Source organism: Oryzias melastigma, unplaced genomic scaffold, assembly GCF_002922805.2.
Source record: "Oryzias melastigma strain HK-1 unplaced genomic scaffold, ASM292280v2 sc00267, whole genome shotgun sequence".
Classification (NCBI taxonomy): Eukaryota; Metazoa; Chordata; class Actinopteri; order Beloniformes; family Adrianichthyidae; genus Oryzias; species Oryzias melastigma.
This window is the reverse complement of record NW_023416898.1, coordinates 113535-139869: the sequence shown is the minus strand read 5'-3', so window position 1 is coordinate 139869 and position 26335 is coordinate 113535. Positions and strand designations below refer to the sequence as shown.

Here is a 26335-nt window from a genome sequence, read left to right as displayed (position 1 = left end):
GTGGATAGAGGATGGATGGATGGATGGATGGATGGATAGATGGATGGATAGATGGATGGATGGATGGATGGAGGGGTGGATGGATAGAGGATGGATGGATGGAGGGGTGGATGGATGGACAGAGGATGGATGGATGGATGGATAGAGGATGGATGGATGGATGGATGTTGTGTTTAGAACTGGAGTTTAACAACAATTGATGTGAAAGTGCGTTCATAAGCTGCGTTGTGGTCGTCGTCTGCAGGCCACTGAAGGACGGGATCACATCAAACAACCTGTACTCTCACAAATTTACTCTCGAGTTAAGAATCTGAATCTTTCCTGGCATTAGCACCACAGACATCTCATCAGAAGAGAACATTAAATGCACTAAAAGAAGGCTTTTCTTGTCAGCTGTACTCCTTTCACATCTCCCTTCATTTTCTGAGGTTCCTCCATAATACAAACTCTTCAGCCATTTCTCTGAAACGCCACCAAGAAATGAGCTTTTATGCAATCAAACCCGCACAGTGGTTGCTGCGGTGATGGCAGCAACCAGGCGACTTGATGAGGCCAGATGGAGAGTGCAAAGAAAATAAATTAGCAAACAACAGAGCCTAACAGCGAGAGAAAAACCAATCAGCCCACAGAAAAACACAATAAACCAAAGAAAATGTGTTTTGTGCAAAAACCAAGATATTAAACAAGTTTCAGTCCATAAACTTGACCGAAAAACGAAGACCGCACACCTCCAGAGTTGAAATAATGAGGTAGAACTTCATCAGAATGCAGAGCAGGACACATGTGAACTCACCCAGAGGAGGTCCATGGGTCATCAGGATGTCGATGCCCTCAGGCACCAAATTCCATTTCTCCAGCAGCGACTGACCTCGAGGTAGGTTGAACCCCCAACCATTAAACCATGGAGTCCTGCAGGGACAGAGGCAGAAAATCAGCGACGTCTGTGACCGCCACAATTCAAGCTAAATAAACAACATCACTCAGTTTTAGTCAAGTTGATTTTGGAAATATTTTATCCATATTAGAGTTTACAAAAATGCCTTTAGCCAACGACTAGTTTGTTTTAAACCACAGAAATAATATTTTCTGGAAAACAAATGATGGGAGACAAACATTATTCACCTTTAGATTTAAGATACTAAAACAAGCATAATCCCTTAGATTACAGGACACTTGCATGTTGACTTCAATAACTGCTGCGACAGATAGATGATCGATGTCGTGAGACACTGCATTTTCTTTGTCTGCATCTAAAGATCCGGAGAGAGCCTCCAGGACAGCACCTGAGTGAGCGTCTCCGTGACAACGGCCAGCTTCACCTCAGCAAACACAAAGGCTGATTGTGAAATCAGGAAGGATTAAATACTAAATTCCAATGAATAAAGTAGAGAGGTCACATAGAAAAAAAAATATTCACAAACGGACCAGAGCTGGGTCAGTGAATTAAGTTTGGTCTGATGGCAACAGTGGCAAAAAACCAAAGCAAAGAATCAAGGATAATCATCTGCACGTAGGTGGACCCAGTGTGACAGTCAAACAGTCACAGGTGAGCGGTGCTGCAGGTGAAATGATCTGCTCCATGCTGAGCAGGTCTGGCGACAGCACAGCTGCAGATGGAGTCTGACCAGGGGAAATCAGAACTCAGCAAACATCAATAAGCTTTGTTACAGTGAAGGATAGACGCTCCAGCACTAATCAATATTGAGTGCATGTGTGTGTAGAGGCTGAGGAGACTCTCGATGTGTGAAAGCTCCAAAATTTCCACTGTTTAAAACACGCCAAAGTCAAGGCCCGGGGGCCGAATCCGGCCCTCCAGATAATTATATCCACATCGTTAGATTTTATTGTTATTAATGACCCAATGTATCGCACTCATTCTTAACTTGTATAATTTTGACAAAATATATAGAGTAAAAGTAAAGTAAAATATTGAAAGTTATTTAAGGTTTAAGTTTTTTTTATTCTGGAACACTATTCCTGCCTTTTTATTATTCATAATTATGTTAAAAAGTAATGGTTTTTAAGTTTTAAAAATGGCCATTCTGCTCGCTTGTTAGACTATTTTGGCATTCACTAAGATTTTTAGGCTATTTTGAAGTTTAGCTAATATTTTAGCTACATGCTAGCTGTTTTGGCTAACATAGTTTTTTTCCTTTTTTCTTTTTTTAGGCTAATTTGGCATTTAGCTAATATTTTAGCTGGCTATCAGCTTCAGTGTTTTCAGCTATCAATTTCAGCATCTTCAACAGCCAAGTTCAGCTTACAGCATTCACACTAGCTATTCAAACTAAGGTGACAAAACCTTTGCAGCAGAGGCTCAATTCCTCTGGAACTCCCTTCTTCTCAGTCTCAGATCTGTAGACTATATCCTGTTTTTCATATATACATTGTGCGATTGAGTTTGACACCCCTGGTTTAAAACATAACCCAGCAGCTGAAACATTCTTTACATTCAGACATGACAAAGACTTCTGGGTATCGAACGCTCGAGTGTTCGGGCTCAGCGCTTTGATTGGCTCACTCGCTCATCGTCTGGCTCTCTTCGCTCAGAGGAGAGCTGACAAATAAGGGGAGTTAGAAAACGTGAGAAGGAAATGAAGGCCACAGACTCCACTGATTAATTTGAACTAATTACACAAATAGTAGCTAATGAAAGTCTAATGGATTACTGAGGAGGCGCCGCTTCTCTGATGGAAATAGGACTGCTGCTGCTGCTGAGGAGAAACACAGAAAGCGGCGAGCACCTCGCCGTCCGGCTGCACACCAGCAGGATGTTTGTCTGGCTCTGGTTTAGACTAATGTTGATGAGGAGGACAAACACTGAAAAATGGCCTAAATACATTTGTCCTCCCCCCTTTTCCAGAGAAATTAACGATTATTCCTTCCTGAAAAAACCCCAGCAGAGGCCTTGACTTTACTTGGTGTTTGGCTGACTTCTCTCTCACTAAACATTCATGTGGGAGATGAAACATGATCCTCGGGTCTCGAGTCGACCAAAAGGTCCGGACCGAGCAGTGCAGAGAGCAGCAGATCAATGCCGCAACGGCCTCTTTGTCATCTGCCCGTGTATGAAATATACCCTCCATGTAACCACATTTGTTAACCTCTAGCTAGATTAATGGCATCCTGGCCGCATAAAGGAGCGGCTGGTTCCTGTGTGACCGACTGGGGTTTTATTGCGCCGTAGCGGGGACTGTGCAGCCAGCAGCGGCAGAAGAGCCGGCTCCGAGTGCTGAACAAAGCATTCTGCTGTCAGTATATCAGTCTGCTGCTCGGAGTGTATATATGGACCAGTAAGTGTTATGATCAAGCGGCGAGCGCAGTCGCTACGGCGTTGCCCTGGCAACAAAGTAGAAGCGTCTGGAGGAAAGCGCAGAGGGGAAGTGGAACATTTGTCACAGAAGCAGGAGTCAAAGAGAAAAGAGAGGGAGGTGCTCATCTAAAAACAAAGGAATCAAGTCTGATAGAATGAGAGGACGACGAGCAAAAAGGAGTCTTTCTAAATCAGAAAAAAGCAGTAAAAACGAAACATCGGCTTTAACGTTACAATTTACACAATATGCGTTGAAATTCTATTACCGAAAATGAGATAAGTGTATCTGAGGCTCATTTTAATTTCATACTAGCAAATATGACAATTCCAAAGGTAATAGGCCAGCACAATATGAACAAAATAGATGATATCTGTCCTAGAAAACGACTCAAGTTTTAGATTTTGGCTAAAAATGACAACCATAATTAAAAGAACACTGGTAACATAGACAGTAGATGAAGTGATGGTCGGGGAGTCCTCAACTCTGCTATGCGAGGCATGTTTACATTAAAGTGGGGTCATCTGGACCCCATCAGAGAGCACGAGGGTTAAATACTAAGGATGCAACGATTCTTCGTGAATCAGTAAAAAAACGATTCAAACTTGTCAACAAGTTAATCGCTGCAGAACATTAAAAGAATCGCTGCGCCTGTGCCTAAATTTAGAAATGCAGAACAGATGACATTTCTTCATGCAGGCTCGCTGTGAGTTTGTGCGCCCGCGCAGGTGTGTGTGTGTCTGCGAGTTCTTCATTTGCGTTCCCCTCTTGGGAAATTCTCACAGCTCCTTTGGATTTAAAAGTTTCCCATAAGTCAGTCCCTCCAGGACTTTGTGATGTTGCGATTGCAACTATTAACACAAATTCAAGCAAAGCCCAAGATTTGTTGCACACTCTAAAACTTTAAATTTTCATGCAACTACACTGTTCACATTTCCCTTCTGACTCCTTCCCTTCTTCTCTGCAAACTGTGCGTGAACGGTCATTTGGCTGAGTGCAGACGAGTGCACGCACAGTGGCTGAGGTCACACCCAGCAGGTGTGAAGCAGTTTGTCATACATGGAGCACAACATGAATGGAGTATAAAAGAATTTGTGATCATTTTATGTATCATGTATAATTGTTTATTTGTATTGAATCATTTCTGTTCGTAGGAGAACAGACAGTTTGAAGTAAGGGGCAAAAGAAAACATACTTGGCCTTAAAATACCTTTAATTTATTGTGTTGAGAAAAAAAAATTGAAATCTTGAATTTAAAACTGTGAATCGAATCGTGGATTGACTGAATCGTTACATCCTATTAACCCTCGTGCTCTCTAATGGGGTCCAGATGACCCCCCCCCATATATTGATGTGTGACCCCTCCCATGACAAAAGTGGACAGGATTTCATGTCTGCCACGGACACCAGAGAAGAAAAAAAAAATCCTTTTAAAAAAAGTTCAGCGCGCTGTCTTGTGGGGTCCAGAAGACCCACTTTAATGTAAAAATGTCTAGAAGAGCACAAGAGTTAAATACCATTTATTCTTTTTAACATTCAAGTTAGTCAAACAGTATAAGAAATTGGAAAAAAACACTGCCTTTACAGTTTAAAATTACAAAAAGCTTTTTTTTCTTTTTTTGCCAAATATTGATTTTGTTTTTTCCGAGATTTTAATCATCTGAATGTTTTAAATCAAGACAGCTTTACACAATAACGTTCCCAAAGCATCAGACCGAGCTGTGGAGCTCAGACCGACTGAGGAAAATCAGCCGTTCATTCATTTTTGCAAAACAAAACAGGACTTAATAGAAAGCTAACCCTGAACAGCATGCTGCCCTGAAGCCTTCATAAAGTGCAGATGGGTTAGAAATCTGCAGTCATGGCTGGCAGACAGGAGCCATTTAGACCGTGTCTGCAGAACGTCAATATTCAATCAGGCCAGTGGACATCATTAGGGCAGCGTCTCTCCGAGAGCGACACCCCTCTTAACCCCTTAGCCCCCTCAAACTGCTCATTAGGGGTCCAGAGCAGAGCAGAGCAGCCCTGGAACAGATAAACACACCGTCTGGATCCCCCTTCCTCCATTACGCCTTTCAGATCTACTTCCTCCTCATTTAATTGATCCCTTTAAGCATTTTTAATATGTCAATAATTAGCTTTGGGAAAAAGAAGAACTCTTTGATTATGGAAAAACAGAGACATATTTTCAAATCAAAATCAGAGTGGCTCAACTTTCATCTAACTCTAATCATTTTTGCTTGTTACTTGAAAATATTTTGTTGAAAACATAGAATCCTCCAATAAACATGAATGGGTTTCTTGGAATGAATTTTTGACAGAAGATGTGAAGCGTGTATCAGCTCCACAGTGACTGGATCGACCTTCTATCCAGAATATCCTCAGAAACATGAATCAGAGATCATTCCTCCTGAGGACCCCCACACACTCTTGAGTGTAGAGGTAGTGCAGCTCCTCAGATGTTCAAATGTTACCTTTAAAACCGGGATATTTACCATGTTGAGTCTGGTTTTACCACAAAGGTACATTAAGTCTGGTTCCTATCTTCTCTATTAAAACTGTTTGTATTTACACACTAGAATATTCAGAATGAGATCCCACCTGTTTTATTCAGCAGTTAGGATTTATCCAGAATGTGACCTTATTCTGGCTAAGATGATCAACAAGCACATTAACATGGCCGTGTTTCATTGAGGGGAGGGGTTTATTGGGAAAATAGTCTGGCAGGTAGTCTGCTCCGCCCATGAAAGGAACAATTCCACACGACAAACAAAGACGACGGTTGTCTGTAGTCTGCATCGATGCTCACACGGTTGGTGAATATAGACCACAATGCTTTGGGTTTGAACAATCTTTCATTTAGGGATGCAGTGATTAACTTTCCCCACAATTCAGTTCAAATCTCAATTTTTGGGTCATGGTTTTATTTTGGTTTAATACGTTTGTGTATTACAAAAGGTAAACATATGCAGTAGGGATGCAATAATTTACTTTGGCCAGTAGGGAGGCATGTGGTTCGGTTTTAAACAGAGATTTGTGGCATAATAAATGGCTAATAATCTTGTACAGGTTTCCCTTGGGGCCACTGAAGGCGGAGTCTGTCTGAGGATGGGCTGTATGGGGTTCTATTTGTGCCAAAAATATGTTTTAGTGTCCACTGTCTATGTCAGTGTTCCATATTCCAGGTCCTCGGGAGCCACCACCCTGCCTGTTTTCCAGCTCTTTGTGTACTGCTTGCTGCTGATTACCTGGACCAGGTGTGTTCATTCAATCAGAATGTGGAGACATCTGACTGAACTAATCAGCAGCTAGCAGGACTTGGAGATCTGGAAAACAGGCAGGGTGGCGGCTCTCGAGGACCTGGAATATGGAACACTGGTCTATGTCTTTGGTCCATTGTCTATGGCTACTGATCAGGTTTAGTGAACATTTGTTCATGTCTATGTACTACTAAACAATATCTTCTGTGTGTCCTATGAAACGACAGGAGCTAACGACGCTAGCAACTGTTGCTAAGGACTTTTCTAATGACCAGATCCAACAACAACAGCAAATGTAAAGTTTTAAGCATAAAGCTGAAACATCACAAAGCAAACACAAAACTATCATCAAAGAAGTGTGGACATGCAGAAGATATTGCTTAGTAGTTCATAGACATGAACAAACTTTCAATAAACTTGTTCAGTAAACATATTTTTGGCACAAATGGAACCCCATACAGCAATGGCTGCACTTATTCAGTGCGCAAATAGTCACTTTCTAAGAAAAATAAATAATTAGAATTGTAAGGAACTCTTTAATGTGGTCTGGGGAGGGGGGCGTCCGGTTTCATTCTCTAAAAGTTTCCCTGCTTCAAGCCCGGTCAGTAGCTGCGTTTACATGGCCACAAGTAATCGGAATACTCTGGCCCGATCAGACTCATTTAGATCCAAATTTCCTTCCGATTGAGACAGATGGGTTATACTGATGGTTGATCCGATCGCGGTTCAAGTAAACAATCCATTCCGATCATTGCTGCGTTGGATTTTACGTCGTGCATAGACGGCGTGGCGCTCCAGAGAAGACTTTAGAACAAGAACAGGACGAATCAGCTTTTCTCTACAAGCGAACTGTTTCTCTGAGCAGATCCTCCAGACTCCTAGCTTTCATGTCTGTGAGCACGCGCGGGTTGGGGGGGGGTGTTTTGTTACGGTGTGAGCTTCAGATCACAGTCCGTGTTTCCTGGGAGAACTGCGTCTCAGAGCGGCGTCAGGACAGTATGAGCCGCCGGAGGCAGTTTGTGAATACAAAAATGCTGCTCTGTGCTCCAAAAAGTTCCCTGAAACCGTGCAAAAAAAAAAAAAATCACGTGAATTCCTTTTTCCAATCACATCCAGACAAATAAAGGCTGATGTTATTCCCACATATTTACATGCGGCTAAGATGCACATTGCTACATTGCTGCATGGATTTTAGGTTCATCCAAGGCTAAATGTCTAACTCTAACCCTTCCTCGGGTCTGTACAGCTAAGAATAAGATATTAACCACACGGATTTACAAAATTATGAGCGAACAGTCACTTATAAATATTATTAATAATAATGAAAGCAAGTTAAGACGATCAACTTACTCTATACAGCATCTTTGTTTGTTTACAAAGGAACTCGCCATTTCTTCTTCTACGATCATTTCCGGTTTTTTAGACAGTTCTGCGCATCTGAAAATGATTTATTCCAATCGGTGCATGGAAACGTTTGTTACAATTGGATGTTTTTCAGGGCCCATGTGCACAGTTCTATTCTAATCTGATCTTTGATCCGATCAAGGATAATTTGCACAAGTAAAAGCAGCTACTGTCATACCCCCCAGAGTTACTGTATATACTCCACCATGATTGGTTGGTTCGTCAGCTCTGCGCACAGCACTGTGAAAGTGCCATTCATACAGAACTCGAAGTCTGCATCAACATTTAACTTTCAGATTAAAGTGGGGGGCGCAAAATATTGTCTTGGGGACCACAAATGGCCCGCGGGCCGCCAGTTTGAGACCCTTGTGTTAGGGTGTAGCGAGGGAATTCAGACACAGCCCACATTTTTGTTTTTTTTCCTATCAAGGAACTAAGAAAGAAAAAAAAGAAAAGCAGAAAAATCATTATTGCTGTGTGGACAAAAGACCGAGAAAACAGTGTGTTTGGTCGTGTTAAGAGAGAAAGCGGCACCATGGGATACCAAGCTCAAGATGAACAAGCTGCCGAGAGACCGGCCCAGAAATAACAACAGGAAGAAAGATGAAGAGTAAAGTGTGTGCATGTCCAGCAATCCATCCTGTCTGACCTCTGAATGAGAGCGGCCTTGGGGTCAACAGGGGGAGGACTCTAATTGATCAAGCTGTCAGAGCCAATAAGGAGCTACATGTTAATGGGACTTTTATAAGCCCTGTGGGATGCACCACCTTAAATTTAACGCTGTACGAGTATGTGTAAAGCTCCACAATAGTGTATGTGAATCTGTGTGTAATCCCAGGGCCCAGGTAGCCTTATTAAATAGAGCCAAGTGGAGGTTTCAGCTAGTGTTTGACAAATGGCCTCTCAACGCCAAGGCCACCTTTACAAAGTTTGGGGATGGGGTAGAGGGTCAAGCCCACGAGGTGAACGAGGATTGTTGGTGTTCATATATAAATGCAGGAGGGAAAGAGTGCGCTCTACCTCAGCACTAATAACCTGTACTCGCTGACTGATGAAGTGTGGAATGGATTCATCTCACTGAAGTCATGCTGCCTAACACAGAGGGGCTAGGGGTTAGCCATGAGACTTAGCCCATTTAGAAAAGGCCACGGCCACGGGGACGGGAGCTTCAGACACACGCGTACATCAAGACGCAGCATCTCCCGCGGGTTTTCTCAGAGCTGAGAATCAGACAGTTGCAGTTTCACCTGCAGTCTGCCAATTTAAAACAAGAAAGTAAAAAGAACATGGCCAACAGCTGATTTCCTGAAGCACTTTTACACAAACAAGCTCGAGCAACATGAAGCTATATTTACGGTGACTTTTGTTGCAGTAACTGTTAACAAAAATATCCTAGTTTAATAGCACCCGTTTTTACTTTTACCTTTATTAGAAATAGTTTATTTAAAAAACAAACATTAATTTTATTTGCAACTTCCTTCTGTAAAGTCAATAAACATTGTTGTGCAGAATAAAATAAGTGCTTCGAAAACATGCAAAAAGAGCAATCAGAGAAAAATTTTACTAAAGTTTTGATAGTATTTAAAATCTGTTAAAGATAGTAGAATAATAGTAGAGCACATAAGGTCCTTTAAGTTGGTTAAATATCAGCAGGGGTGTTCTACAAACACCCCAGCCATAAACCTAAATAATCTCAAATTAAATCAATATTAACTAAGTCATTTTTAAAAGTTAGGGCCTTTTCTTATTTTGTTTGTTTTCACTCAAAGAGGCACATGTATCCCCGGAGCCTCAGGTTGCAGACCTCTGGGATAGGTGAACAACTTCCTCAGATTTTACCTTTTGTGTTTTATTTTTTAAGCAACCCCCACAATAGATGAGGGACCACTGTTTAAAACTGAAAACTATGTATTATAATATCAGGGAAAATTTAGCTACCAATTAATCTTAATAAAACAGAAAATTACTTTGACACGCCCCCACCGGTGTAGTTTCCAGTCGAGCTGAACTGAAATCCAGATGGATCAAACTTCTCCCCCAAAATTTGTCTTATTATTTTTCACAAGCAAAGAAAATTTATAAGAAAAAAAGAAAAAGCTGGGAAAAAACAGAATTCCAGGAAACATGTCAAATGGAGATCAGAGCTCTTAGGAGAGAAATTCTTATTTTTTGGGCTGCATGGTATTTGAATCCACACAGCCAGACTGAAGCCATCACAGAAACATCACATCATGGAGCTGTGAGGTCTGTGATGTTCCTCCATCAAGAGAAACTCTCCACATATGTGACTTTAGCCTGAATTGTTTTTGTATTTTCACTCAAAAACATGTTGATAAATTGTATTCTTGTTGTTTGCTGTTGTCTGCAAAATAAATATTTTTTTTCAGATGGGATTTTCTGTTTTTGAAGGATTTTTATGTCTAGTGTATGAATACAACATGTAAAAATGACTAATTAAAGGTAGTGTCACATAGGAGAGGTTGGGCTGATGAAAATGATACCAAATAAGGAAGTGTTTAGTCTCTCAAATTGAAACCACAGAGGTACATTCAAAAGTAGACAGTGTTAGACCCTAGGTTCCAAAGGGTTAAAAAATGTTCTAAATGTATAGTTTTGCGTCTGATTTCATATTGTGATTATTTGCAGATAAGTGGCTGGCAATTATTTCAACAAAAAATGTATTGCAATTAACTGCGATTAATTTTCTTCCAGATTTGCTATTAATTCAATAATATTTTCGATTCACGGCCCTACTTTTAATATCTTAAAGTAAAACTACTCTTAGTTAAGTTTGGAAACAGGCCTCTATTGGAAATGCATCCTTCACTGGTTTTTCTGACTGTGAAACTGGTGAAACTAATCAATGTTTTAAAAGTCTTTCAAGAGTCTATGTGGAGGGGGTGTATGTGGCACAGGGGGGTGGGAGGGCTGCCAATTAGGAATGTTATGGAAGAGGACTACGCCGTGTGGACATGAAATCTCTGAAATGCAGATCCGTCAGGAAGCATTTCAGCTCCATGGAAACTGGAGAGCAGACAACTGAAGGAAGGAGGAAATCTGGGTCCTATTCAGAGAGGCTGTATGGGGGCTGGGGCCAGGGGCCAAAAACCATTCAACTTCCCCCAAGACACGGGGACAAGGATCACACCGCCCTCCTTTAGCCCCGACCTCTGTGAACTTGATCCTGATGAACAATGTAAAGAGGGGGAAGGGGAGAAGAAAGAGAGGACTGAGAGAAAGCATGGGGAGGATAATTCTCTAGAAAATAAGCGAGGTTTAACTTAAAAGTTCTTCCCTTCCCCCAAACAGAAAACCTATTTCAGCTTTGAAGCAGAACGGGGTGTTCTGAGTATGGATTTCCTCACAACACAGGTGTGTTTTTCTAGAGGTACAAAGTTTGGTCTTTGTTTACTATTACTTCCAAACTCAGATTTAACACTCTCATCTATAAGTTCATAATAAAAAAACTGATTTTTTGATTTATTTCAAACATACAATACTGATAGAGGATAAGGGATAAAAGAGGATTATCAAAGAGGGTCAATGTTGGCGAGGGTTCTGAAAATTCAAGTGCTAATTTAAGTCCAAAGCTGAAGGTTCTGCTGCTCTTCGGACACTCTTTCTACGAGAGTGAAGGAAAAAGTTCTGCTTTAAGCAGCACTCAAAAAAGGAAATTACAATTCTGATCTCATTGTTCTTTTGTAAATAAATGTTTCTAAAATACAGAGTCAATCTTTGTTGACCTTAATTCTTAGTCCAGATCTAAGATAGTTCTTAAACCAGACTGAGGGAAAACGGTTTCAGGATTTATCTCGTCTTTTACTGCATCTCTTTGTATTAGTGAGAACAAACAATGCAACTATTATGGTATAAAAATCAAATATGATACCCCACTATATTTAAAAATTTTCTTACACCCATTGACCTTCACATCAATGGACTTCTAGGAAGTACCCGTTCGTTGCAAGAAGCCCAAAGTCCCATAGACTCCCCCGGGAAATCGACAGTTATTTCAGTCATTCTATTTTTCAAGATAATCATTCTTTCTCTGATGCTTTATTCTTAAAACATTGTTTCTAATGCTAACAGGTTTTATTTCTTTATCACCAGTTATTCAAGTTATAAACTGACCAATCAGATGCCTCAATAAAAGCATGTGGCTCCCACTGGCTCCACCTCCAACGTTTGATCAACAGATTCCCAATCGGCTTTCAACGGGAGCGGTGTGGACTTCAAACAAGCCGGAACAAGCTCACTCATGATTGGTGACAGTGGTCCTTGTAAAAAAGTGACTCAGACCGACTCGGACTATTCGCTGTTGAGGGGTTGCTATGGGTTGCAATATGGCGGTAAACGTATCAGGAAGTGATGGTGAAGGCTCTGACCCGATTTCCAGAGGGCAGGAGGTAAGGAATTCCTATGGGGGACCTCAACACTTGTTAGTCAGCTCCACATATACCCCTTGAAACACAATTTTAAAGCCATAAAGTTTGATGCTTTTACTTTCTGGACGACTTAACTTACGACTTCTCAATGCCTGGCAGGTCAGTCAGGACGATTGAAGTTAGAAACAGTCATGATCAAGACACAATTAACTTTTGGAAATCATTTAGATTATAAAAATAGGAGGATATCCGAAGGGAAACCCGACAAGAGGGACTTCACATTCTGGTTTCGGGATTCTGGATTGGCTGACAACTATAGTTTCAGGTGGCTGTTTAGTTTGTACAACAGTCCAACTACTAATTTCATACCAGACTGCATTGGATATGGAAAGAGAACACTGAGGGACCACTCTAAAGGGACCAGAGCCAAAATATAGAGATATTATGTCTCTTCTTATTCCACACTCATAATCAGAGTCTGTGTTTAACTATTTATCTATTGTGTAAAGTCCTTAAGAGAATTATAGGGGGACAAGCTGTAGTTTCCTACTCAGTTTCCCCAAGTAATGCCCTCCCAGCCTTGTCCGAACATAGAAGGTCACCAGCAAAAGGTCAAGAGTGGAGGACAAGAAGTGAGGTTGGAGGCAACAGGAAGGGGCACATGGGATAAAGGCAACACAGATGCATGGCACTTTGTTTGCAACTATTGTCTTGACCTGACAACGAGGGGATGTCACAAAGGGCACGCAATCATTGAGGCAACAATAGCCACAGGAAAGCACACAGGCTGGCATTGTTAGTCTCATGAGTTTATATACAAAAAGCCGGAACACTGAGCAAACAAAACTCAGGCAGAGGTCCTTACAATGATTGCTGAAGTTTAAGTATTCTGAGAATACTGTTTGGAGGCAACATATTTTTGTATTAAAATTATATGAATGAAATCCCCATCATTTATACTTTTACTTAGAACAGGAAATCCATATCAACAAAACTGATAAAAGAAATGATTTATATTGAAAGAAAATGGCGTTTGTCACTCAAAAAAAATGTGTGTTTTTTTTTCCATCAACTTTCTGGTTAAGTTCAGCAGGAACAGAACATAAAATCACAAAAATGTACTGTTTTTTTTAGATCATTTAACAATAATTCTAAAAACAGTTTTTCATCCTCAAAGTTCAGCAACCGTTTAGGTTTTAAATCATTGCATATCAGTTCAAAGCTGGTAGGAAAAATGCCCAATTCAAAATCTTCCCTTCTCCCTTCCCCTCCATTTGAAGGGGTAGTTTAAGTGGAAGTTGTGTCCAGGAAATGTATTTTTTAAATCCGACCCTCCAAATGGAGGGATACAAAGTCCTCCATCGCAAGGGTAAACCACGTCGTGCTGAGTAGCGCTTTTCTTCACGTGGATGCACTCCAGACCTTTTTAAAGTTATAAAACCGCTGTTGTTAAGTATATTTGAGCGCTAGGAGCTCTGCGCTAACGCTAGCGAACCGGTGATTATTGGTGACATCATCAAACGAAAGTGACATTTAAAATATGAGACACTATTTTTTCACAACTCTCCGTTTGGAGGGCTAAATGAAGGGGAAGGGAGCATTCAGATTTGGCCAGTGTTGCTTTTTTCTACTGCAGACTCAGCTGATTCACAGTGATTATGCACGAACTTCACTACTGTGTAGAGCTGCAAGGCTGGTTTTCTCCACATCAGAATTCGCTGGAGTTTTACCTCCAATGTTTATACAAACTAGCTTTATCAGAACTTATATCAGTCAGTAGAACTTCAGTCTCGTTTTTTTCAACTAGAAAAAAAAGTTCCATTATTTTGAAAATGGGAAGCTTCATCAAAACGTTATTTTGAAGATTGTTTTTTACTTCTGGTGACAGTGGTGCTGCACATTTGGCTTTTTTTTTAGCTCATAAACTTAAGCTACAGCATTATTCTGCATTTCAGAGCAATAAATACATAGTTCCCAAATTGTATTTTTACTATACTCTACTATATTTATAAAGATCATGAATCAGAAATCTTGGACATCGCAAATATTCGTGCTCTAAATTTTGGGAGCCGATTGCGATTATAAAGTACTTAGAAATTCCAATGGAGAGAAAAGCAGCTTTTTACATCGTCTTCGCACCGGTATGCAACACTTAAAGGACTAGTAATGGGGTTGTGGGTCTTTTTCGGCGTTAACTGTATTTCGCCTTATATTTACCATTTCCAAATGTGTTGGCGTGTTCTGAGCAAGAAATATTGAAATAAAACGGCATTTTTGCGGCCAATCCATATGCAAATTTCCTCTTCCAGAGAAAAGCTCCGTTTTGGTCACGTGGTGCGTGTGACGTCCCCAGAGTCAACATAGCAAGATGGCTTCTCCTTTGTGTGTCGGAGCTAGTGATGTCAGCGATAGCGGCAATATTTCAAGGTCCACAATTCTGTCTTCAGACTCAGATTGTGGAAACATTTGTTCTGAAAGTGACGCTGATTCAGAGGCGCCGGGTGTTTGTGGTTTGAGGACTGTAAAGCCCTATCAATTTGAGCCGGCAGCGCGTAAAGTAAGAGCTCACAATCTGGCAATGACACTGACAGTGACGCTGAGAATGCCGATGAAAACGAAAGCTGTCAGTTTATCAGAGCCATGCTCGAAGCTGGAAGACGTGGAGCATCTCGTGAAGCTTTATTTACAGATTGGAACCTTTTGGCGACTCTAAATCAAACCATCAATAAAGCTTACTATCCGAGTCGGTAATGCAGAGTTTCATATGCAAAATAAAGAGCTTAGAGACATGTTTGCAGGACCGTCCGCCACTTTATTATTATTTATTTATTCACTTATTTATTCACTTTATTCACATACCCAGAAGCTCTTTCACCACCTTACTGCATGTCTCTGACGTGCGCAGAAACCAAAGGAGAACGTAAACAGTGCTCCGTATGCCCCGTTCTCTACGTGAATCGTCCCGTTTCAACACACAACAACAACAGGGGATGACAACAGTCTGTCACGTTAGCTAAGTACACTGAAAGTTCCGAAAACGATCCCTCTTCAGATGAAAGCATCACACAGAAATGTGTCTTACCCACATGACGTCAACGCGTCACGTGACCCGAATCGAGCCGTTTCTGAAGCAGGGCGAAATGCGAGTGTGATTTGTCGTTGATTTTGTCAAATTTTACAAAAACCTGCGTTTGTCAACGGTAATTATTTGTTATTTTTGATACATTAGAACATATGGAATATATCTGGATACTTATTTTAGCTTTGTCCCAGTCCATTACTAACCCTTTAAGAAACACATTACTAACGTATAGTGTTGCGTCACAAACATGCTTTTCTCCGCAACAGCATCTTCTGATTGAGGTTGATCACTTATGCACTCCAGTACTGCATAGTGTTACAGTGCAAGGCTGCATTTTCTCCACTTTAGAATCCATTGGAATTATGTTAGTTGGGTAAATGGTTGAAGAGTTGTGGTAGTTGAAAGAAAGTCAACACTGGAGCTAAACCGGCAAGTTGAATTTAAATACTGTAAATTTTGATTCATTTTCTCTTAGAATATATTAGTCTCTATTTAAACTAAATTTCTTTTTAAATAAGGCCTAAACGGGAGCCTAGTTGATGGCTCACTAAATAGAACAGAAATATTAAAGTCTTCAAACTAATTATAGAGACTAAGCAAGTCTAGGACCTAGACCTAGATTTCTGTCAGGACAATTTGGTCTGACAGAGACCAAAAGTCTTTCTGAGGGAATAGGGGTGTCCGAGATATTTACAAGCAATACATGATAATTCAATAATTCTGGGTATATGTCTAGTCTTTGACAATACACTGGGCACCTGTCTAATCATTGGGTTCTGACCTGTGGAGCTCCAGTGTACTCTGAATAAATCCCTTCCGTTTGAGAGGTTGAGAGCAGAAACATCTTTATCTCCTCCTGTGACTCTCCCCATTGCTTCAGGGTGACATTTCCTGGCCTCCCTTACCTCTTTCGGTCTGCTCCCAAGGGAACTCCTTCCTTCACCCCTCAGCGTTGGGTAGCCATTTTAAAAGTGGTAAGCTTCAGCCAGGAAAGATCAGTGATTCCTTTCATGGGGCCAGTAAGTCACAAAAAGCCTTTTTAAATGTGACAGTGTTAGCCGGGTCATCATCTGAGGGCTTCAAGATTTTTAATATGTGGAGAAAGTCACCAAAGAGCAGGGGATGTAGTGCTCTCCCCCTAGGGTTTCTTTGATGTATCTGTTAGGACACATGTAGTTGGTTGAAAACAGGCCTCTAAGTGCACCCTATGCAGACCAAAAAATCCTTTACCTTTGAAAAATCAATATTATAAGTATCTTTTCCAACTTTTTCAGCTTTAACTGCTCAACTTGGGTCAGTGAGGGAATTTTGCTGCTCTGATAAGATGGTATGATCTTCAGATTTATTCTGCTGGATTCCTCTGATTGTTTTCAAAGGAGAATTCCACTTGCTTGGAACTTCTTGAATAAGTTTATTTTTGTTTATGTGGAACTTGCTGTTGGTTCAAATCCTGAGGATTAGATTAGGTGTGTTTAAAGTGACCATTTTTGGACTTTTGATCTAAGAAATCCACAGTTCCAATACCGAAGCAGCTCTCATTACAAAGGCTGATCATTGATAAATTAATGGGCTTTCACAGCCAAATCCATTATTTGTGTCTTCTCATTGTTGTTTAACGTCTTGACATGATGACTTTTCTTGATGATGGCAAGACAATGATAATCACAATCCTCCAAACCCACTCTGATTACAGTGCTGCCTTGTTTATAACTTGAGTTACGTTCTAATAACCTACGAAAGGTGAAATCTGTGACGAAGGCAATCAGATCTTATAAGGCTGTAAAACCTGCCAGGACACAACTTATCTTTTTTTTCCAGACAAGGAAACACACTTTTCTCTCATTTAATCATTGAAAATAAACAAAGATCTACTTGCAATGAAAGATTTAATTTAGAGAGCCGGATGGTTCTGTACTGGAGACAAGGCACAGAAAAGTTTGATTAACAAAGTTAACAACCATTCAGAATGCAGAGCATAGCATGCAAAATAGAAATTATAAAAAACGCAAAACAGCGAGACAGAGAAAAGAAAACTGCGATACAACTTTGCTCTACAATATTATTTAGTTGACAAAGTTTAGCTATCCAGCTAGCTTTTTGTTACTTTTCCAGCAATGTCTCAGCTAATGCACCATTCTTTAGTTCCGTAGTCTGGTAGGGTCTTCTGGAATTTTTCCCCATACCACCTGGAGGTTTTGTCATCAGGTGTTACATTTATCAAAAAGCGACGAGTAACTTCAGCTTTACACACCACAAACAAAACTGTCTTTTTCCAAGGCACCATGTAGTAACGTCTTAAAATTGAACTGTCTATTTAACAACATATCTTTTTAACTTTCCATCCCTCAAACTGAAATCCCGTGTTAGCTTGAGTGCGAGCCACAAAAACTAGAAATGTTGAGTAGCAGCACGTAAAAGCAGGAAGATTTGTTTGCTGTCTTTGATAAGACATAACCTTTTTAAAGAAAGACAAAACGACGCAAAGAATGCGGCCCTGTTTTCCTAAGTGCTTACTGAACCCATTTATGTTTAGCTCACTGAATAGGCTAGATTGTTACTTTTAGTTAAGTGCAGACGAAAGGCCAGAGCACAAGAAGTTGATTAAAATAAATGTAAAGTAAAAAAAAAAAAAACTCCTTATGCTGGTCTATAAAAAAGAAAGTGAGACGTTTTTGACACCAGACTATCATTTTAACAAGATAGTTGATGTAAACACTTACGGTACTTCTTCCACTTTGTTTAGAATTGGGAAATGGAATGTGTTGGGCTGCATCAGAGAAGACTTATGAATTATGAATAATACAACATTCACGGTTTATTTAGTAAGACGTACAAAAAGTCCCGACCTATAAAGCTCTGTTTACTTACATTATTCAGAAGATAACTTTAATAAAACGTATCACCATATCATGCAAAGTTCTCAAATATACCCTATTCCTGCATCTGTATCTGTACTTCATGATACAGTCCAATGAGGCTCAAACAAAAGAAATAAAAAGAAGATATTAGAATGATATTCTTTGATGTCATTGGATTCTTACAGTCAAAAATGAAATCTGAAGAGGGACAGACACACCAAACAAGAACGCTCCTCCTAATCCAACAGCAGACCAAAATCGGCTCCTGGCCAAGACACAGTAAAGTGAGACTTAAGTTGCATCCAGCCACCAGCTAATAACAAAACCTGCCTTTCTAACTTACCGGTAAGCTCTAATGAAAGAATTCAAATGACAGATTTTTATCTCCTCCCACCATCCCCACCACTAACAATCCTTAAATGAAAAGATAACTCAAACACGTTCTCAAATACAAAACAACAAGAAAAACATTGTAAATCTTGTGCTAAGTCGTGTGTGTTTAAACACTTTATTTTACCTTTTGTGGTGCTTCTCAGCCAGAAATTCATAAATCTAACAAAGAAAAATGAAATCAGAGCTAATGAAGTGACCCTCGGGTAGCAGACCCTTTTACATGTATTTAAACATATTTAATGAGTGTCAAAACAAATGTAGATCAGATGGAGTCTTGCTGGGGTCACGATGGGGGTCATTAGTTGCAGTTTAACCCATGTGCTATTGTTACGTTGACGTTGGGAGAGGTGTCATCGGGAACTCTTTTTTTCCAATGATTTCCACAGCAGACATGAAATCCTGTCCCTGTTTATATTTTTGAGTTTCTTTTTTGACTGCACATTTGGTTGTAGTGTGTCTTCCCATTTTTTGGCAGTATTTGAACGTTAATGGACCAAAATGTAATTCAGATGCCTACTTGTAGTGTTTATGAATCAAAATATAAACATTTAATTGAGACATTTTGGGGATTAGCAATCAAATTTCCTTCAATCAAGGTCACAAAGCAAATGGTTAAAGTCGACATCTTGCAGCCTTCCTCCTGAGCAGGTTTCTACAGAACAAACTTCAACACTGGGGTACTGTAGGCTGACAGAACTTCTTCACTCTTTGGGTGATCTGACATGTTGGAGAATTGGTGTTTCAAGCTCCTGCTTCTATTATGGATCTGTTTACAGTCCAATCAGCACACAAAGTACACCCCAGGTCAAGTTTGAGGTAATTCTCAAGGCTAGTGTATTGATAGTTTGTGTTCTCATATTCAGCTGATTTTAGACAGAAACTTGAAGTGTTTAAGCTATATAATAACTAAAAATAAGACAATCAGATCAATAGTTTATTTAACCTTAGATGAATCATGCAGTTTCTTTCCTTCATTTATTTAAAGCAAGACTTGAATCAAATGAGGTTAGCAATCTGAGTCAACAGGAAAAAACTAAATCAAATCCTACATTTATTCTTATGATTCAAAACATATATTTAATAGAGTATATATACAGGTATTAGGTATTTTAAAACATATAAACAAAGACATATAATCAAAGACAAGGGCAGAAGCAGTGTTAGAAAGCAATCACTGTAGTGTAGAGATTAAATGTTATGTGTTTTCCTTTTTTCGTTTGTTTGTTTTCTAATTATTTAAATTTAGATGTTACAAACCTTGATTTCAGGATTGTGTCATTAAAAGGATAAATGTGGGCTGAACAATTCTACTTGTTTTGAATAAAACATCTTGTTAAATCATATTTGCGCAGTAATAATCAATGACACATCATTAAATAGTGAGTAATAAAATGCCTTTATTTACATTTCCTTCTCTTTTGTCATCAGCTGTACAGAATTGATCTATTCTATACTTTATAGGCCAGTAGTTATCAAGATGACTAACCCTCAGTAATAAGCTACACAATTGCTCCGGTCCTCTTTGTTAGCAAACAGCCAATGTTAATGGTATTATCAATTTTGCAAGTACAAAGAGATGTGACCCCGATTCAGAAAGCTATGATGATTTTGTGCGCTGCCATCATGTGACTGCTGTGTGGTTAACGGGCCTGGTGGAAGAAAGAGCCTAACATTGTGTTTACACGGCGGCATCTCTGAGCTAGTATTAATAATAGAGCCACTTAGCATTCAGAGGCTCGGCCTTGCTGTTTGTCTCAGCCGCGCTGTTTGTTTCACAGGTCATTAAATTTATGCCGCAGCCCTAATGTTCATTACAGCAGCAAGCTGACCAGGGGTCTGCTACACTCCCTCACTGTCTTTAATCCCCATGAGTTCCACATGCATGCTTTCTTTTCATCCTGCAACCATTTCCCTCCACAGCTTAGTCCATTTACCTGACAAATCTTTGCTTTATTTTGATGATTTTCTAGGGCTTGCAGGTTCTTGTTCAGACCACATCTTTTAGTCAATGTTGAAATATATATGGATTCAAATCTAGCCTTTTCAGCTTAATGCATATTAATACCAAGCGCATTTTTATTAGAAAAGCTAAACATTAAACATTTTTCATTTCTCAGCTAGTTAGTTTTTTTGTATTATTTTGAAAGCCATCATCAGCTCTAGTAACTGTGTTTTCAGGCCAAAAGAATGATAGTTTCTACTTCTACACTAACAAAATAAATCTAATGCTGTGAAAGTCAACAGGAACTCAGATTTGGTTTGAAAACAATGCAGTCACCGCATCTAAATCCTGCAGTTTGTAGGATTATTTTTGTGATCTGAACCAGAAGTCTTGTCATTAGTAGGAGTGTGCCAAAATATCGATATTGTGATATATCGTGACAATTTAGTCCTGTGATTGATTCTCAATGGGTTCTCACAAAGTATCAGTCTTTTATGTTTCAGTTGAAGAGGCTGTAAAACGTTATACTTGTCATCCTTTGGTGAGACATTTCTTTGGAGGTAGATAGGGGGAACGTGTTGTACCAATGTGTGTGAAAGATACTTGAATTATTTAATTTTTGTTCTGTTGTTTAGAAGAATTCTTTACGAAGTAGTGGCACTGCTGTTCATGTTTACTATTATTATCACTAAATTTTAAAGATAATTCCAATTCAATTGGTGTCAATGCTCGTCAAAGACATAGTGTTACTGATTACAGCAAAGTTGCACAAAAGTGTCTATAATTTGTTGCACAAAATAAGACAAGTTGTTTGTTATGATTGTTTTCAAGCTAAAAAAAAATAAATGGGGATATACTTTCCTTAAAAATGTGTTCTTCTATATTATATTATATTGTGAGCTATTATAGATGATTTTTACCAGTTATCATACTATTGTGATATTATCGATATTGTGAGCCGTGTATCGTGTATTGCATCGTATTGTTAGGTACCCAGTGATTCCCAGTCCTAGTCATTAGTGTTAAAAAAAAGTAATAAAAAAAAGGAAGAGGTAGTACAAAAAAGACAACCCACTAAAGATGTATTCATTACAGTTTTCATGGTCACCTACTAATTGTCAATTGCTTAACAGTATAAACTTTACTACCAGATTTTTGTAGATTTTCCATCCAATGAACAGAAGAGGATTACGACTAGCATAACAATTTCCCAAAACTAACATTCTTGCAAAGAGAATGTTTTTTTTCCTAGTTTTTAAAAGATTTTTAAAACAGAAAACTATAATTTTCTTAATTGGCAAAGTTCTTGGAGTATTCGACCAGATTAAGGAAGCTCAAACTAAAAGGTTTTATAGATAGATAAAAATTGTGTTTTGGGGATTTTTAACATGTTCTTGTGGCCTTTTTCTCATGATAGAGGATATATATTTGAGGAAAATTAAGATGAAAACTGCTTGAGTACTTCTTTACTCAAATTGTTGTGAATCAGGAGCAAATGAAAAACTGCTGTTTAAAAAAGATCATATTTGTTACGTAGAAAATACACTAGCCAGGCATTCCCCTACCCCTCCTGTTTCTCCCTACCCCTACATTTAGTCCTCCAAATGGAAAGATATGGAAAATTAGGTCCAATCCGAATTCTTCCATTCTCCTTTCCTTCCATTTGAAGGGGCATTTTTAGTGCAAGTGTGTACGAAATATTTTTTTCTTAAATCCGTCGTAATTCCAGCAGATTCTTACGCCGCTTTTCTCCTTCAGAATCTACTGGAATTACGTTGATCGTGTTTATGGTTGAAAAGTTATAGTAAATTTAAAGATTTTGTGCTTAAAAGGTTAAATAAAGTTTGAATCAAATAGTATATTTCTGGATAAAAATATAGAGACGCTAAATAAAGGCTAAGTTACCAAGGCAAATCTTTATGACTTGTTGAAGTACATGATCTCCCTTTGTGTGTGTTGTTAGTCAGTCATTACATGCGTCTGTTATTCCCACCACTTGATCCTGAGCTCCAGCATCCGTGCAGCACTGGCTTTGCAGAGCGTGGAGTCGTCTGGCTTTCTAATTAAAGCTGACGCTGTCACTGAAAGCCCGCCAGTAGCAGGGTCAAGGGTCACTACGCTACAACTGAGACAAGCAGGTACCCAGCCACTGTGAAACGGCCTGAAAGGGAGGGCATCCTAACCAGACTCTCTCTCCCTCCGCCATCTGCCTAATTTCAGAGCCTCCCCCAAATCACGCTTTATTTACCCAGAAGTTTCCTCATTCATAGTTACCTTAAAATAACAAAATCTAAAAGGAAAAAAGGTTTACTTTTTAACTTTAATGACAGAGAACATAAAGAAAAATTTCACAAAACTTCTATATATGTCTTGCATTTCAAATTCTTTTCAACACATTGAAATTGAGGACGCCACTCCGTTTGATGAAGGCCAAACATGAAATACTAAAAGAAAAATTAGAAGTAGTGAAGGGAGCATCTGCACAATGCAACCAGTACACTATAGGTATCAGGATAAAAATGTAATTATAGGTTATGCTGTTATGACCATGGTGTCCCTGAACACATCAGAGGACGTACACCAGCCTTCAACAATTGCACCCATGTTATGACAGTCTGTCAGGTTATTGGCTTCTTTCATTGTTTTTTAGAGCTGGGCGATATGGCAAAAAAAAAAAAAAGAATCTCAGATCTTTTCATTACAAATTCGATTTTAATCAATTTTTTCTCCCTTCTTTTATTTATTTTAATAAAGGTTCCAAATGACAGAAAATTTTTGACAAAAGCTATTTTATTTTAACATGTCTTTTGTAAAGTGCCTCAAAGACAAAGTGCAACTAAATACAAGTGGTAAAAATGTTTGTTGAACCATGCAGCAGGTTTTGTGAGCTACCGCTAGCTTAAGCATCCAATCAAGAAAACCAATACAATCATTCAACAGAGCACTACTGATAACAACAGCCTTCAAACTGATGTTGCTGTGTGTGGTTTGATGCTCCAAGTTTGAAGTTACAACTCCTGTGACCAAAATATAGTTCTTGACTCAATAGTTAAAAAAAATCTAAACATATTTTTTACTGGACAAATCGTTACATTATTTTAATAAGAAACTTACATTGGTGTTATTTTAAAATATATTATGTAGAATGCAAACGGAGAGAAAGTCGCAACATAAAAGCAACTTCAGATAAAAACACTTTTTTTCCTTTAATTTCTAATCAGTCTTTGCTCTCTGGTTTTCTATCAATACTTCTAAGGTGTTTTATTTTCTATCACAAATGAGTTGTTTCAAGAACAGATTTAGCAAAGGGGGGAAGATTGACAGAAAATGCTCTTAATTCTTTCTCCAGAGGATTCATTTTTATATCAAATCATAGCAAAAAGAGATTAAAAACATTTCAATGTTTTGAATATTTTCCATGATATCACTGACAGTAAAGATGCAGCTCTCTCACGAGAGGGGGTTTTCAGATCATGCCTGTTATTGAATCTCTAAAATGCAGCTTTTATAAATGTCCTATGAATTAATGTTCTTGTATTTATCAGCCCCGTCTTAAAATTAGCTCCAAGAAAACATTGTCCCAGTCAGAACCACAAGTGTTTACATTTATAGACAACACACGGGAGGGACAGTTTGTTAGCAGTAGCGGCTAGCGTCGTAGCATGCTAACGTCAGTGTGTAACAACAGCGCTTTTTGGAACAAGCTTTTTCTCTCTCTCTCTGCCTCACTGAAGAATTTCCTCTGCTAGCTGCAGATTTCATGTCTGAGCTCTGCAAGAGCTGACTTTATGCCAAACTACGGAAGCCCAAGAAGGCAGAGCACGGGGAAAATAAAATCTCGATTTAAAAGAGATTCAAATTAACCCTACTGTTTTTTACACTCTGCTGAAAGCTTATGTGATGCAAAGGCTTAAGCCTAAGCTTTAACTGTAAAGGGTTTTTGACTCAGTAGTTAAAAAAATCTAAACATAATTTTTACTGGACAAATTGTTACATTTGTAACTGTAAAGGGGCTATACATTAAACCAAATTTTGAGACTTTAAGTGTATTATACTGTTTATTCTTCACTATAATGAACCCCAAAGCGGCATTTTGATCCATTCATGCGGTTCTGAGTAGTCCTCTAAAAACCTACGCTCTAAAAACCCATGGAAACCAGTGGTTCCTCACGATCCGACGTCACAGGAAGAGTCTGCTCTGACAGCACCCCTCCCCAGGCTATCATCAACCAAACGTTCATTTTAGATGCACACTACCGCATATCTTCCAGTTATGCCAAGTCTTTAATAAATTCCAGCTCAAACAGGTGTTTGTTGCTTTAGACATAAGCCTCCTTTGGTTGTCATTCTGTAATGCTCTCTTCTCACTTCCCCTTTCAATTTTCAGCACATACCCCAGAGCTGGTGGTATTAAAGTCTGCAAATTGGTTGATGCATTAGAAACCGTGTATTTGCAGAGCTACACAGACACAACGACTTCTGAAAATTGCTTCAAGCTACTTTATGCTGATAAGAAATTTCCAGAAGAAGAAATGGCGCCAACAACACTGGACCGAGACCTTTTCAAGTGATGCTCACCACCCATACGACAGTAAAAGTCTCTTGGAGGGCAACATGGTCCCATGCCTCACATCGCAAACTGATCAACCTGCAGAGATTGATTTTGGTCCCCCAGAGAAATCTGCAACAGACGGAGGGAAATAGCTTTCCTCTGCCTATGGTCATTTGCCTCACAGACAACACCTAGAGACAGACACGTACATGGAAGAATGGCTGCACATTGCAAGAAAGAAGAAATACAACACTTTCAATCTCAGATTGCCTAGACCGAGGGGGTGACCAGCAGAGAACACCTTATTTTTGATATCATAATTTGAACAGCTCTTAATCTAATCATCACTCAAGATATGTTTGTCATAGGAGACCCAATAGCATACAGACACCATAACCCGCAGGATGGTTCAATATCTCAAATCCTCCCGATGCAACAAGATGGCAGTTCATGGAGGACTAACAACCAGCTGCTTCTTGCAGAAGTTCATCTATGTTCTGTGACAAACATACATGCTAAAATTTTGCAATTGATAATGGTAAGAAAAAAGACCAGATCAAGATTATTTTTGATCTTGAACGATAAGCTGTATCTGCTGTTTTTGGTTGTGAATGTTTGAATGAGATACCGTGGGGATTGAACGTTTGGGCACTCCAACTAAAATGGATTGTTAACAATCATGGATTGTAAAGACAGGTGATTTCAATCTCAAAGATTTTAAATAATCTGAGTCATGTGACTTTACTCCACCAATCAGCATCATGAGTTCTTACAGCAGTTGTCTAGAAGACTGAAACTGGAAATAGTTGATGCTCATAAAGCAGGAGATGCCCATAAGAAGATAGTAAAGAGTTTTCAGATGCTAATATTCTCTGTTCAGAATGTCATTAAGAAATGTTAGTCAACAGGAAGAGTGGAAGTTACAGCAAATCTGGAAGATCAAGAAAACTCTCAGACAGAGCAGCTCACAGAATTAAGAGAAAAGCAAGTCCAAACCCATGTTTGACTGCAGGATCCTCCAGAAAGACCTGCAGACTCTGGAGTTGTGCTACACTGTTCTACTGTCAAAAGTGGGGCTGGGAATCACTGGGTACCTCACGATATGATGCAATACGCGATACATGGCTCACGATATTGATAAGATCGCG

The 26335-nt window shown here is 39.3% G+C and overlaps 1 protein-coding gene across 3 annotated transcripts in view; it reads right to left on the bottom strand.

Moving 5' to 3' along the window:
• Positions 1 to 26335, bottom strand: part of LOC112138912 (metallophosphoesterase MPPED2) — an 83045-nt gene that overhangs the window by 3981 nt on the left and 52729 nt on the right. For all 3 annotated transcript variants that reach the window (XM_024261572.2, XM_024261573.2, XM_024261574.2), the window contains exon 5: positions 794 to 909. In XM_024261572.2, coding sequence (XP_024117340.1) covers positions 794 to 909 — 116 coding nt within the window. The remainder of the gene's footprint in view (positions 1 to 793; positions 910 to 26335) is intronic.